Source organism: Paramisgurnus dabryanus, chromosome 1 (genome assembly GCF_030506205.2).
Source record: "Paramisgurnus dabryanus chromosome 1, PD_genome_1.1, whole genome shotgun sequence".
In the NCBI taxonomy this organism is placed as follows: domain Eukaryota; kingdom Metazoa; phylum Chordata; class Actinopteri; order Cypriniformes; family Cobitidae; genus Paramisgurnus; species Paramisgurnus dabryanus.
In genome coordinates, this window is record NC_133337.1 from 66,997,082 (window position 1) to 67,013,236 (window position 16,155).

A 16,155-nucleotide genomic window follows, 5' to 3' on the forward strand; every position below is an offset into this window, starting at 1 on the left:
GATTTAATGTAAACTTGTCTGGATAATAAAATTGGTTTGAAAAAAATTTACACATCAAAAGCTTGACGCACAAAGATGTGCAAAAACTTAACACATCCTTAAGAGTGGTTTTCTAGCACCATTCACTTCCTCATGTTGTTTCTTCTGTGGAAAATTATATATTTTATGCAGAATATATAAGGCTATGATCTGGGGAAATTGTGGCTTTAAGCTTTTATTCACTGAAGATCAACCCAAATCCTCTGCAGTATCTTTTTTGTAACATCTTCCTACACTCTAAAAACAAACGGTGCTATATAGCACCAAAAGTGGTTCTTTGCTCGTAATCATAGAAGAACCGTTTTTAGTGCCATATAGACGGTTTCATCGGACGCACGCGATACACGTCTGGATCCGAACCTTACTTCCGGTTTTGTTTTTTTAATGGTCTGACTAGTTGCTAAACTGATCTCTTGAACAAATGCCTTGTCGAAAATAACAAATGTTTTGGTTTCCTAGGTAATCTATGTGTTGTTTTGTTTGCTTGTTATATAAATAAACTACGTTTAAAGAACTTTGTTGTTATTTATTATTAGCGGAGTTTACCGGAAGTTACGTGCGGACCGCGACAGCCGCTTGTTTTTGTTGTTACTGCTGAAACGGTCTATAGCACCGGTGAAGCACCTGTGTAGAACCAAATAGTGCTATGTAGAACCAAATGTGGTGCTATATGGCCCCTATATGGTTCTACACAGGTGCTTCACCGGTTCTTCACCGGTGCTATATGGCACTAAAAACGGTTCTTCTATGGTTACGATTCAAATCAACAGTTTTGGTGCTATATAGCACCGTTTGTTTTTTTAGAGTGTACCTTTAGTAATTTTAGGCTGCTCTGTGCATCATCTGTACTCTTGTTTTCCTTGCTGTTAAATATATGACCTGTCCGACAGGTCTTTATGTAAGGTGACAGGCTATTCTTATCAGGACTTGCAAAGTGCACTGTGAGGTAGTTTTGACCCCAGCTGTAATCCAGCATTCTTGTCTTCTGCCTTACACTATTATCACATCATTAAAGCTTTTCCCCTTCCATATCACTCAGAGTGTAATCTCGCTGAATACTCATATCTGATCTAAAAGGCCCTGTGTGTATGATGGATGGATAAATCAATGAAGCATCTAAAGAGACGAGTCTATTTGCTCCTTCTGTTTTTCTGTAGATTTGGGACACAGCGGGACAGGAACGATTCAGAAGCGTGACGCATGCCTACTACCGAGATGCACATGGTGAGTTGCATTTTAATCCGTGTAGACTTGGGGTTGAAATGCAGACATGTTCTGTGTAGGAATGAAAAATGATTAATAGTTTCCGATTCAGAAGCGCTTTCCCAGTGTTTCTCTGTGAAGTATTCAAGTCAAAACCCCTGCTGGGGCTTATTTAATGCTTTTAATAATAGAATAGAAAACTGAGCCGTTTGCCACCTCTCTGTTATGTTTCACAGTTTCAACATTGACTTTTATACATTTGGCAGACACTTATTATTTCTGCAAAGCTGCTATTGATTCTAAATCCCAAGGATTAAACTTTTGCTGTTCTATCAGCCCAAACCATTTAGCATTACACTTATTCAGTTGATTTTATATCTGTCTTTGGTTTGTTTTTGTTTGAATGTTGTATACATTTTTGGAAAATAAGATTAATGTTCAAAAACCTCCCATGCATTTGACTTACATTGTTGAAATGTTCAACATATTTAATTAACCACCTATAGATGCCATTATGCTGCACAACTACTGTTGATCTTGTGTACAGCAAACAAAACAGAAGACACATGCTGAGCACCCACAACAAGCAATTTCGCATTTAAAAGATGTCTAATAAGGCCTTTTCACACAAGATTATGGAAAATGCGTCCCTGGATTTGATTTTGGTTAATTCCCACTGCCAATAAGTTTCCAGAATCTGATTCACACACATCCCCTTAAGACATGTGATGTATTTAAAGGGATCCCTCGGCCAAAATTGAAAAAAAAAACATGATTTTCTCACCCTTACGTAGAGCTGGGCAAAAAATCGCCTGCAATTCTTATGCGTATCTCATCAGTAAAGCGGTTTAGTGAATCGCCATCACCTGCTTTCAGATGTAGCGGCATTTTCTACACAGAGCCGTATTTCATAGAGAAGCTAATCAAAATTCCATACCTGTACATTATTGGAGGCAATTTTCCACGATTATCAACGCGGTTTTGCCTACAGTAGCTTCTTGGTGAAATTCAGCTTTGTGTAAATGCCACTCCATCTGAAATCAGGTGATGGCGATTTACTACTAATCACCAAACTTTACAGATGGGACACGGATTTGCAGGCAATTTCTTGCCCAGCTCTACCCTCACGCCATTCAAGTTACATGTCCATCCTTTATTATACAAACACATATTAAGATATTTTTGAAAATGTCCTATCTCTTCCAATCTTTGAAATTAATTAATATGGGGTCCAGATCCTTGAAGTCCACAGAATGTGAATTCACCCTTCTCAAAAGTAATTCACATGGCTCCAGGGCGATGAATAAAGGCCTTCAGTGGGTAATCCATGCATTTTTTTTTTTCGTTGAAATATCAATAAGATTGTGGCATTAATGGAAGCTAGTTATTTTAGTTTGTAAAGTTTTAAATATAAATATTGGATAACCATCAGAAGGCATTTATTTATCCCCCTGGGGCTGTGTGGATTACTTTTGCCAAGGATGTATGCACATTCTTTAGACTTGAAGAAGATGGACCGTCCGTTTAGATAATTGAAATGCTGAAAATTCATCCATTATAAAAATTGGAAGAACTAGTACATTTTCAGAAATATCTGAATATGTGTTAGTATGAAACAAGGATGGATATATGTAACTCGGATGACTTGAGGGTGAGTAAATCATGAGTTAATTTTTATCTTTGGGCAAACTATCCCTTTAAAGTCCTGAGCTTCAAACTTTTTTCTGCAGCGTCTAAAGATTGTTTTTTATCCATGATTTCTCTCGAGAAACCACATGCATGCATTTTTGTTTATTATAAGATCATAAATGAGCGTGTGATGTGCTGTTGTCATGCTGGTGAAGGGGCTCAGCTTCAGGGTAGATAGCGACAAGCTCCCTGATCTCTGTTTCATTTCAGTTTGCAGACATTTCTTATTGTGAATGCTATTTTCCATTTAAAAACCTGGTCCTGGTTCCCCAAAACATTCTTATCACTAAGTAGTTCTTAAGCTATTCCTTAACCTTAAACTCTATGGCACGATTCTCAAAACATTAGTATGCTAAGTATATCTTCTGTAAGTCACACTTTCGTAAGGTTGGTCTAGACCATTCGTAAGCTCTCTCTTAGCGTTGTTTGAGCGCAAAATGCTATCGCCGCCACTGTGCAGCAGTCTCTAGAAATCAGCGCAGCGCAGTATCAGTCAAACTATGGTATGTTGACAATGATTTGTTATGTTATGGACATTTTAAGCCTTATAAAGCCTTATTTATGCAGTTGACTTTATTTGGTATCAGAACTAATGAATCAAAGACGGCACTCATGATTTGGGGTTGTATTTGTTAACAAATAACTTATGCATTAGATACCATGAACTAACAATAAACAATACTTACATGCATTTATAAATCTTAGTTTGTTTTAATTTAAGAATTTACTAATACATTTATACAATCAAGCATTGTATCTGTTAACATTAGGCAATGCACCATGAACTAACAAGAATAACTGTAGGCTATTGAAATGAACTAACATTAACAAAAATGTATACATACTGAAAAACTATAATTTTCAATTGTTTGTTCATATAAGTTAATGCCTTAGCCAGACTACATCGGGTCTTTTGTTAACTTAGACAGTGAAATGACAACGTCATTTATTGCTTGCTGGGTCAAGAGGTGTTCTTTCCTGTAATGAACAAATATATGATTGTCTGAATGTTGACTTTCTTCAGAACCGTTGTCAAATAAAAATGGACATTAGATGACAGAAACAGATTTTCTATTGCTAACATCAAAGCAGCAATTTAGAGAAGAAATAAAGGATAGTCATTTGTGTGTCCCTGGAACATAATTTGGTTTTGTCTTTTCTTTCATTCCCTTTATTGTTCTATCATTTTCTCTTAAGTTTTTGCAATGAAATGATAATAAAATGTTATACTGTGGTATAACAAAATTTGCAGCAACACCAAAAACACACCAATCCAGGTTATGTTTTTGGCCTCAATAAATTTCTGTACTTCTTATTGCACTTAAACATAGTATAATTTATACCAAGGGTCTGTTGAATGCTCTATTCTGATTGGCTGAGAAATGTTCCGTTGGTGTCGATTACTTTTCTGTGAACCGCACACCTGACCATTTAAATGTCTTAACAATAGGCACCAGTGCGATTTTTGTGGTAACCATGGATAAGAGGCATAATTAACTCCACTCCACTTCGTGTCATGCCACATTACCATCTTGGGTGTGCATTTTTTTCAGAATAATTCAAAGGACCGGAGTCAATTATTCCTTACATATTATAGTAAACATATTGTATCCTATTTAATTGAATTTCAATTATTTGAGTGAGCTTTTGTGCTTGCATTTGAACTACAAATGTACCTTGACATAAGTCTTTTTATGCTGCAGTGAAAGGTACAGTAAGTGCTTTTAAGTACCTACTACTGTATTTCAAAGCAAAATGACAAATAGTAAAGTCAGATGTTTTTAACAGAAAAGCTTGGCAGCGTAAGACCATATTATGTATCTCTGCCTGTAAAAGCCCAGCTATAGTCAATTTTTGTGATTTGCTATTTTCCACATAAATGTGTCCTACATAATGTAAATAACATTCTGTATAATATAACCCTTAATATCTTTAATATTGACTAAGTAAGGTCATGTCAAAGATTGAAATCTATGTAAAATCAATGAGAGAAATCAAACTGATGCTCTTAATGTCATTGCAAATATTGGATTTTCGATTTCTATGGCACATATTTGAATGCACTGCTAGTCGCTTTGTATAAATGTCCAGAAAAATGCACAAATTTTCCCACACCTGTCACATGCAAACTGTCAGTAGCACATTAACCAAAATAACAGTCACCGGAGATGTCTTTTTTTTGCTCTTAATCATGCTGTTTTAGGGTGCTAAACAAATGTGAAGAGAGAGACTCTACTGTACTCATGACGCCCACAGAGAGCCTCACCCATCTGTGCCATGCCTGTGTGCCATCCAGCTCACAGAGAGACATGGCATTGCACCACAACATACTGTACCGCTGCCATAGACATGCCTATAGTTAAAGTGTTGAGAAGAACTGACAGATGAATATATTTGAAATGTTGTTGTAGGCTTCTAGGTTGAAATATGACCATGACAATGTTATTTATATCAGTGAGAATAACACATAATGATGCCGATGTCCCCAGCTCTCCGCACACAACATTATCATCTGATTCTCAGTATATTATTCATTCTGTTCATCAGATAAAACAAACACAACACAAAGTGAAATGATTAAAATAGACACTCTGTTAGATGAGCTGAGAGAAACGTTCGACGTCTATGATTTATGAAGAATATTCATTTGATTTACATTATCAGCAGGCTTTCATTTCAAGCTCCCGTCTTGTTTACCTAATTTGATTGTTTTTCAACCATATAATAACCAAAAATAAAATTTGTATCAACAGTTAAATGGGTTTCTGAGCTCGGGGATTAAATGTGATGCGGTGTGTAGGTAGTTTCGGTTGAGTGTGCGAGCTGTTTACTAGGGGCTGATTGCTCTCTCGCGCTTTTCTCTGCATTTCTGTCTAATCTACGCTCTCTCTCTTTCTCTCTCTCTCTCCCCTACCTTTCTGGGTCAATACTAAATGATAGTATTTTGGGAAGGGATTTTGAGAACAAGACAATAATGGCCCTCAAAAATGCTTTTGACATAATGATTGTTAATTGCAGTCATTATCAAAGTGCCATTCACATGTGTCACTTGCTTTGAAAAGGCTCTTTGTGATGAGCTCCATTTTTGTTGTTTATACAGCCCAATAGCATACAGATTTTGCATGTGCTTCGCTGACATACAGTATAGAGGAGGAACAGACATCACTTATTATATACAGTAGAGTTATAAAGCAGTCATATTTCTGCTTAATCTCATACTGTATTGAGTGACAAAACATTCAAGCTTCTTAAGAAGGACAATATAGACGTGAGCTGCGTATCCATTTTTGGGCATCATAGAGCATGAATGTGTGTTGATGGTCGACTAGTCACAGCAGACTATTGCAGAATAATTTGTTAGCACTTTAATTTAATAGTCCATTTTAGACTTTTCATGCATGATAGTTTTTTGCAGAATTTCTAGAAACAGTTTTTCTGTATTGTGTCATTTTACAATATATGTTTTTTTCTCATTGTTTTTCCTATTTTTAAATCATTGTTGATTATGGTTAGGGTTAGATTCGGGGTTTGCGTTAGGATGTACTTTTATGTATTGGTTTCTACATGTTTTTGCCGCTTTTAAAACTATTCTCGCCTGGAGTTGGGGTTAGGATGTCACAGAATATAATAGGACAAAACAATGAGAAAACATTCCAGGGGCACAAAAAAACTGCTGAAATTTGGGTAGCACTTTATTTTACAGTACGTGTACTTACAGTGTACATATATGGTAAATAAGTTGTACCTACCGACAAATGTGTGGTACTTACTTTTAGGTATCTACAAGGTAATTAATTGGTATCATTACTGTACTTACCAGTAGTACATACTTGGTAGTTAAAATGTAACTCTAGATAAGTACTGGGTAATAACATATACATACTTATAGTGTAGGTATACTGTAACTAACTAGAAACACTACTCTACTTACAAATGAATGTACAATATAAGTATTTAGTATTTACATGCAAGTTAGGGTAAATGACAGGTATTTATAGTGTACATATATGATAACTAATATCAAACACTACTGTACTTACAAATTGTATATACATGATAAGTGTGTGGTACCTGTAGGTCATAAATTAATGACCGGCACATATGGTGTATGTATACTGTAACTAACAAGAAACACTACTGTACTTACAAATAGTATATACATGATAAGTGTGTTGCACCTGTAGGCCAGTGTAAGTTAATGAAAGGCATATATGGTGTATGTATGTATACTGTAACTAACTAGAAACACTACTGTACTTACAAATTGTATATACATGATAAGTGTGTTGTACCTGCAGGTAAATGTAAGTTATACTTATACCATACCTATATGATAAGAACAAACATTACTGATGTGCCATTTTGGTACTCAGTATCTTTGTCCTTTAAACCAAGCATTAAATAACCGTATGCATTAACTACTGGGTACATTCACTAGTACATCCATGGTAACTACATGGAAACAGGACTGTAAAATAAAGTGTTGCTTTTTACACAGTTATTATATAGGACCTACCACCTAAGATATAGCATCATATACATGTCACTGTGAAGCAAACCCAACCATTGACTATCATACGTATTAACTACTGGGTACATTCACTAGTACGTCCATGGTAACTGCATGGAAACAGGACTGTAAAATAAAGTGTTGCTTTTTACACAGTTATTATATAGGACCTACCACCTAAGATATAGCATCATATACATGTCACTGTGAAGCAAACCCAACCATTGACTATCATACGTATTAACTACTGGGTACATTCACTAGTACGTCCATGGTAACTACATGGAAACAGGACTGTAAAATAAAGTGTTGCTTTTTACACAGTTATTATATAGGACCTACCACCTAAGATATAGCATCATATACATGTCACTGTGAAGCAAACCCAACCATTGACTATCATACGTATTAACTACTGGGTACATTCACTAGTACGTCCATGGTAACTGCATGGAAACAGGACTGTAAAATAAAGTGTTGCTTTTTACACAGTTATTATATAGGACCTACCACCTAAGATATAGCATCATATACATGTCACTGTGAAGCAAACCCAACCATTGACTATCATACGTATTAACTACTGGGTACATTCACTAGTACGTCCATGGTAACTACATGGAAACAGGACTGTAAAATAAAGTGTTGCTTTTTACACAGTTATTATATAGGACCTACCACCTAAGATATAGCATCATATACATGTCACTGTGAAGCAAACCCAACCATTGACTATCATACGTATTAACTACTGGGTACATTCACTAGTACATCCATGGTAACTACATGGAAACAGGACTGTAAAATAAAGTGTTGCTTTTTACACAGTTATTATATAGGACCTACCACCTAAGATATAGCATCATATACATGTCACTGTGAAGCAAACCCAACCATTGACTATCATACGTATTAACTACTGGGTACATTCACTAGTACATCCATGGTAACTACATGGAAACAGGACTGTAAAATAAAGTGTTGCTTTTTACACAGTTATTATATAGGACCTACCACCTAAGATATAGCATCATATACATGTCACTGTGAAGCAAACCCAACCATTGACTATACTACGCATTAACTACTGGGTACATTCACTAGTACATCCATGGTAACTACATGGAAACAGGACTGTAAAATAAAGTGTTGCTTTTTACACAGTTATTATATAGGACCTACCACCTAAGATATAGCATCATATACATGTCACTGTGAAGCAAACCCAACCATTGACTATCATACGTATTAACTACTGGGTACATTCACTAGTACATCCATGGTAACTACATGGAAACAGGACTGTAAAATAAAGTGTTGCTTTTTACACAGTTATTATATAGGACCTACCACCTAAGATATAGCATCACATACATGTCACTTTGAGGCAAACCCAACCATTGACTATACTACGCATTAACTACTGGGTACATTCACTAGTACGTCCATGGTAACTACATGGAAACAGGACTGTAAAATAAAGTGTTGCTTTTTACACAGTTATTATATAGGACCTACCACCTAAGATATAGCATCATATACATGTCACTGTGAAGCAAACCCAACCATTGACTATCATACGTATTAACTACTGGGTACATTCACTAGTACATCCATGGTAACTACATGGAAACAGGACTGTAAAATAAAGTGTTGCTTTTTACACAGTTATTATATAGGACCTACCACCTAAGATATAGCATCACATACATGTCACTTTGAGGCAAACCCAACCATTGACTATACTACGCATTAACTACTGGGTACATTCACTAGTACGTCCATGGTAACTACATGGAAACAGGACTGTAAAATAAAGTGTTGCTTTTTACACAGTTATTATATAGGACCTACCACCTAAGATATAGCATCACATACATGTCACTTTGAGGCAAACCCAACCATTGACTATACTACGCATTAACTACTGGGTACATTCACTAGTACATCCATGGTAACTACATGGAAACAGGACTGTAAAATAAAGTGTTGCTTTTTACACAGTTATTATATAGGACCTACCACCTAAGATATAGCATCATATACATGTCACTGTGAAGCAAACCCAACCATTGACTATCATACGTATTAACTACTGGGTACATTCACTAGTACGTCCATGGTAACTGCATGGAAACAGGACTGTAAAATAAAGTGTTGCTTTTTACACAGTTATTATATAGGACCTACCACCTAAGATATAGCATCATATACATGTCACTGTGAAGCAAACCCAACCATTGACTATCATACGTATTAACTACTGGGTACATTCACTAGTACGTCCATGGTAACTACATGGAAACAGGACTGTAAAATAAAGTGTTGCTTTTTACACAGTTATTATATAGGACCTACCACCTAAGATATAGCATCATATACATGTCACTGTGAAGCAAACCCAACCATTGACTATCATACGTATTAACTACTGGGTACATTCACTAGTACATCCATGGTAACTACATGGAAACAGGACTGTAAAATAAAGTGTTGCTTTTTACACAGTTATTATATAGGACCTACCACCTAAGATATAGCATCATATACATGTCACTGTGAAGCAAATCCAACCATTGACTATAATACGCATTAACTACTGGGTACATTCACTAGTACATCCATGGTAACTACATGGAAACAGGACTGTAAAATAAAGTGTTGCTTTTTACACAGTTATTATATAGGACCTACCACCTAAGATATAGCATCATATACATGTCACTGTGAAGCAAACCCAACCATTGACTATCATACGTATTAACTACTGGGTACATTCACTAGTACATCCATGGTAACTACATGGAAACAGGACTGTAAAATAAAGTGTTGCTTTTTACACAGTTATTATATAGGACCTACCACCTAAGATATAGCATCACATACATGTCACTTTGAGGCAAACCCAACCATTGACTATACTACGCATTAACTACTGGGTACATTCACTAGTACGTCCATGGTAACTACATGGAAACAGGACTGTAAAATAAAGTGTTGCTTTTTACACAGTTATTATATAGGACCTACCACCTAAGATATAGCATCATATACATGTCACTGTGAAGCAAACCCAACCATTGACTATCATACGTATTAACTACTGGGTACATTCACTAGTACATCCATGGTAACTACATGGAAACAGGACTGTAAAATAAAGTGTTGCTTTTTACACAGTTATTATATAGGACCTACCACCTAAGATATAGCATCACATACATGTCACTTTGAGGCAAACCCAACCATTGACTATACTACGCATTAACTACTGGGTACATTCACTAGTACGTCCATGGTAACTACATGGAAACAGGACTGTAAAATAAAGTGTTGCTTTTTACACAGTTATTATATAGGACCTACCACCTAAGATATAGCATCACATACATGTCACTTTGAGGCAAACCCAACCATTGACTATACTACGTATTAACTACTGGGTACATTCACTAGTACATCCATGGTAACTACATGGAAACAGGACTGTAAAATAAAGTGTTGCTTTTTACACAGTTATTATATAGGACCTACCACCTAAGATATAGCATCACATACATGTCACTTTGAGGCAAACCCAACCATTGACTATACTACGCATTAACTACTGGGTACATTCACTAGTACGTCCATGGTAACTACATGGAAACAGGACTGTAAAATAAAGTGTTGCTTTTTACACAGTTATTATATAGGACCTACCACCTAAGATATAGCATCATATACATGTCACTGTGAAGCAAACCCAACCATTGACTATCATACGTATTAACTACTGGGTACATTCACTAGTACATCCATGGTAACTACATGGAAACAGGACTGTAAAATAAAGTGTTGCTTTTTACACAGTTATTATATAGGACCTACCACCTAAGATATAGCATCACATACATGTCACTTTGAGGCAAACCCAACCATTGACTATACTACGCATTAACTACTGGGTACATTCACTAGTACGTCCATGGTAACTACATGGAAACAGGACTGTAAAATAAAGTGTTGCTTTTTACACAGTTATTATATAGGACCTACCACCTAAGATATAGCATCACATACATGTCACTTTGAGGCAAACCCAACCATTGACTATACTACGCATTAACTACTGGGTACATTCACTAGTACGTCCATGGTAACTACATGGAAACAGGACTGTAAAATAAAGTGTTGCTTTTTACACAGTTATTATATAGGACCTACCACCTAAGATATAGCATCATATACATGTCACTTTGAGGCAAACCCAACCATTGACTATACTACGTATTAACTACTGGGTACATTCACTAGTACATCCATGGTAACTACATGGAAACAGGACTGTAAAATAAAGTGTTGCTTTTTACACAGTTATTATATAGGACCTACCACCTAAGATATAGCATCACATACATGTCACTTTGAGGCAAACCCAACCATTGACTATACTACGCATTAACTACTGGGTACATTCACTAGTACGTCCATGGTAACTACATGGAAACAGGACTGTAAAATAAAGTGTTGCTTTTTACACAGTTATTATATAGGACCTACCACCTAAGATATAGCATCATATACATGTCACTGTGAAGCAAATCCAACCATTGACTATAATACGCATTAACTACTGGGTACATTCACTAGTACGTCCATGGTAACTACATGGAAACAGGACTGTAAAATAAAGTGTTGCTTTTTACACAGTTATTATATAGGACCTACCACCTAAGATATAGCATCATATACATGTCACTGTGAAGCAAACCCAACCATTGACTATACTACGCATTAACTACTGGGTACATTCACTAGTACATCCATGGTAACTACATGGAAACAGGACTGTAAAATAAAGTGTTGCTTTTTACACAGTTATTATATAGGACCTACCACCTAAGATATAGCATCATATACATGTCACTGTGAAGCAAATCCAACCATTGACTATAATACGCATTAACTACTGGGTACATTCACTAGTACGTCCATGGTAACTACATGGAAACAGGACTGTAAAATAAAGTGTTGCTTTTTACACAGTTATTATATAGGACCTACCACCTAAGATATAGCATCAACCATTGTACAGTAGGTTTCTAGTTAGTTACAGTATACATACATACACCATATATGCCTTTCATTAACTTACACTGGCCTACAGGTACAACACACTTATCATGTATATACTATTTGTAAGTACAGTAGTGTTTCTTGTTAGTTACAGTATACATACACCATATGTGCCGGTCATTTATTTATGACCTACAGGTACCATACACTTATCATGTATATACAATTTGTAAGTACAGTAGTGTTTGATATTAGTTATCATATATGTACACTATAAATACCTGTCATTTACCCTAACTTGCATGTAAATACTAAATACTTATATTGTACATTCATTTGTAAGTACAGTAGTGTTTCTAGTTAGTTACAGTATACCTACACTATAAGTATGTATATGTTATTACCCAGTACTTATCTAGAGTTACATTTTAACTACCAAGTATGTACTACTGGTAAGTACAGTAATGATACCAATTACTTACCATGTAGATACCTAAAAGTAAGTACCACACATTTGTCGGTAAGTACAACTTATTTACCATATATGTACACTGTAAGTACACGTACTGTAAAATAAAGTGCTACCGAAATTTGTGTCAATAGCACAAATACATTAATCAAAAATTTTGTGACTATAACAAAAATTTCTGTGAGATTGGGTTGCTACATTAGACCTCTTTGTCTTTTCCGGAACATCAGTCCACACTTTCCACTTCACGCAAGCCAGGACCCGAATCCTACACTTGCCCCCAACCGGCGAGACATCCACTATTTTCCACCTTGGTTGTCCACTTCTGCCCATTGAGCTGAATCGTTGAAGAAGGACTGATAAAACGAACACTATTAAACAAAAAAAGCAGTTTTACCGCTCAGTCAAATGACTTAAATGTCTTTCCTTTGTCTACTTACCCTTTACCATTGCGCCTCTTTTGTCTGCTTGAGCAAGCAAGGCTGCCGGGCCAAAAACACGGGTCCTGCAGCTTCCACCTTACTCTGTCGAGTACCGGGTTCTTCCTTTCGCGTCTCACCACCGGTGACAGCCGCACCAGCCCCAATCAGTTCCATTGCCCGCATAAATGGCGGTTTTTGACCAAATATTTTTTATATCCACCAACGTCGCGATCCGCCATTAACTTTTTCTCATGTCTACACTTTTTTTGACCATTATCTTCAGGTCCTTCCTAGCGTGAGGTTTTCTCTGCTAGTGGCTCAAGCCCCGACGCCGCATTTATCTTTCATATTCTGTAGTCTTCACTTCAACCATTTCTAATATCACCAAATCTGGCACGAGGTTGCCTCCGCAGACGACCCAGCCCCACTTCCCTCCTGTATTTTTCAATTTCAAGCCATAATCTCTCAATAACTCCTCTGCCGAATGCAGTGCTTTGAAACTCACTGATTATTAATTTAGGGGCTGGGTCAAAGCCAAAGCTCCTGTTGGATGCTGCTGGGCCCCCGTGTCAATTTGCCTCAATTCGTTTAATACCGTTCTTTGTTCAAGTACGTGATTGTGCTCCCCGTTTGACTGCCGGTGGGGCTTTCCCATCCGATGATGGGAGCATCTCAGCCAAAGCCCTTGTTGGATGCCGTAAGAGCGCTCCCAGTCAAACCACTAGTTTTCCCACCACTTTCTTTCGGATTTACGCTTACACTTTTTGGAGATGTTTTTCTGGCTGCTGTCCGTCATGTACATGGCATTTTTGGGGAGCGCCATGGTTCGGGCTAAAATTCTGAGCTTGGAGCCCTCCCCTCAGACAGCACACCAAATATGTTTTTTCTCATTCAATGACATGTTAATGAAAACTCATGAAATGAAGTTTATTAAATAAAGTTCGGCAGGAGCGTGGTCATTTGATCCAACCAATCAGTAGAAAGAGGTGCCTTTAACTCTTTCACCGCCAGCGTTTTTAAAAAAAGTTGCCAGCCAGCGCCAGCGTTTTTCATGATTTTCACCAAAGTTTAATGCCTTCCAGAAAATGTTCTTCTTTAAATAAATAAACAGACGATATACCAAATGAAAGAACAGACCCTCTGCTTTCAAATAAAAAAAAACGTTTCATCCTTCAGTGGTTCATTTGCAATCAGCTTTTGAATATGGGTAGGTTTCTGCAAAAACACCACATTTTGAGCAAAAAGCAGAGATAATTCCATTTTTGTGACGGACTTTTCATAGAGATCCCATTCAGAGCGATCTTTAAAACAGACACGGACATGCAGCAGCTTGCCATAGGGCAATACATCCGGTTTTAAAAAGTTGCGGAAGGGCGCCACCTGGTGGATAATAGCGGTATTGCTGAAAGACGGAAAATCTCGTCATTGGCGGGGAAGCGTTTTCTCTTAATTGACGAGATATCTCGTCAATGGCGGAGAAAGAGTTAAATAGCAGTCCCTCACCTTTGTCCTGTGATAGTTTTTTTTTGCAGCATCCCTCCTCCACCCCATCACCTCACTCTCATCTAGTTTTATTAATCCCAGTTAAAGAAGGAGGAGTACTACTGAGTTCCACAATAATTCTGAATATTTTGCTCCTCGATGTCTGTAGATAAAAATGTATTAAATGACTGTTTGATATTGTGATTTTATGCACACATATTATTTTGTTATGCTTTATCAACCCGTAAGTCTAAATAATTGGATGACCTTATTTATCATTAGTAATATGTGTTGTGAACGGTACATTCACATGGGGCGTAAGCGTTAACGCTTAACGGAAGGCTTGTCTGAAGCGTGGCCAATAGCCAATCACAGTGGCCGCTACACATGCTCCGTTCTTCCATAAACGTAATTGGCTGGCTCTGCCTAGGTTATTTGCATAAGGCGATCTGATTGGCTGACGCACGCGTTGCCGCTTGAAAAGTTGAGAAATGTTCAACTTCTGCCGCGAGCAACGGCACTGACGCGGCGCAGACGGATCCACAATTCAGTTTGGCAACGCATGACGTCACCCATTAAAAGTGAATGGGAAGCGTTAACGCTGATGCCCCGTGTGAATGCGCCGTAAGGGCTTTATTTGGACAACCTTAAATTGACCATTTTGACTTGTTTTGTGGTCCAGGGTCACATTTGATTAATAGAAATACAGGGATAGTTGATTCTAAAAAACTGTGGTTTTGCACATCCTGATTGTATATAAAGTGGTTTTGACAGCTTATGTGACTGTAAATATTTAGCGATAAATATCTAGCTTTACGAATAGCTTTACAGCTTGTTCTTGTGACTTTGTTTGCAAGCTTTTGGAAAATCATTAGAATACAGTACCTGTTTTACAACACAACATGAAACCAAATCTGACTTTGTTTACATTCTTGAAGGTATGGTTTACCAATACTGTAGATAACAATTCTTCATTTGTTTTCTCATTCGTATGCCATTCCAACCCCAGTGTTACAATTTCAACCCCAATGTTACAACACAAAAGTTTTTTTTGTATTTTAAAATATTGTACTGCACATAGTGACCAAGGTTTGTTAAACATACTGTAAGAATGTTTTTTATCAGGAAAGTTAAAATAATTTAAATGATTTCTTTAATACGGATTACTGATCCTACAGTGCACATTTCATCAATGCACATTATTTAAAGAGCCAATATAATGGACATTTTTACAAAATGTTATATAAGTCTCAGGTGTGCCTACCATGTGAAAGTTTCAGCTC

General features: G+C 36.9%; 1 protein-coding gene across 1 annotated transcript in view; it reads left to right on the forward strand.

Moving 5' to 3' along the window:
* The window catches only part of LOC135734633 (ras-related protein Rab-26), a 167,213-nt gene that overhangs the window by 86,017 nt on the left and 65,041 nt on the right, over positions 1-16,155 (forward strand). Inside the window, exon 4 of the mRNA XM_065253493.2 lies at positions 1,197-1,263. Coding sequence (XP_065109565.1) covers positions 1,197-1,263 — 67 coding nt within the window. The remainder of the gene's footprint in view (positions 1-1,196; positions 1,264-16,155) is intronic.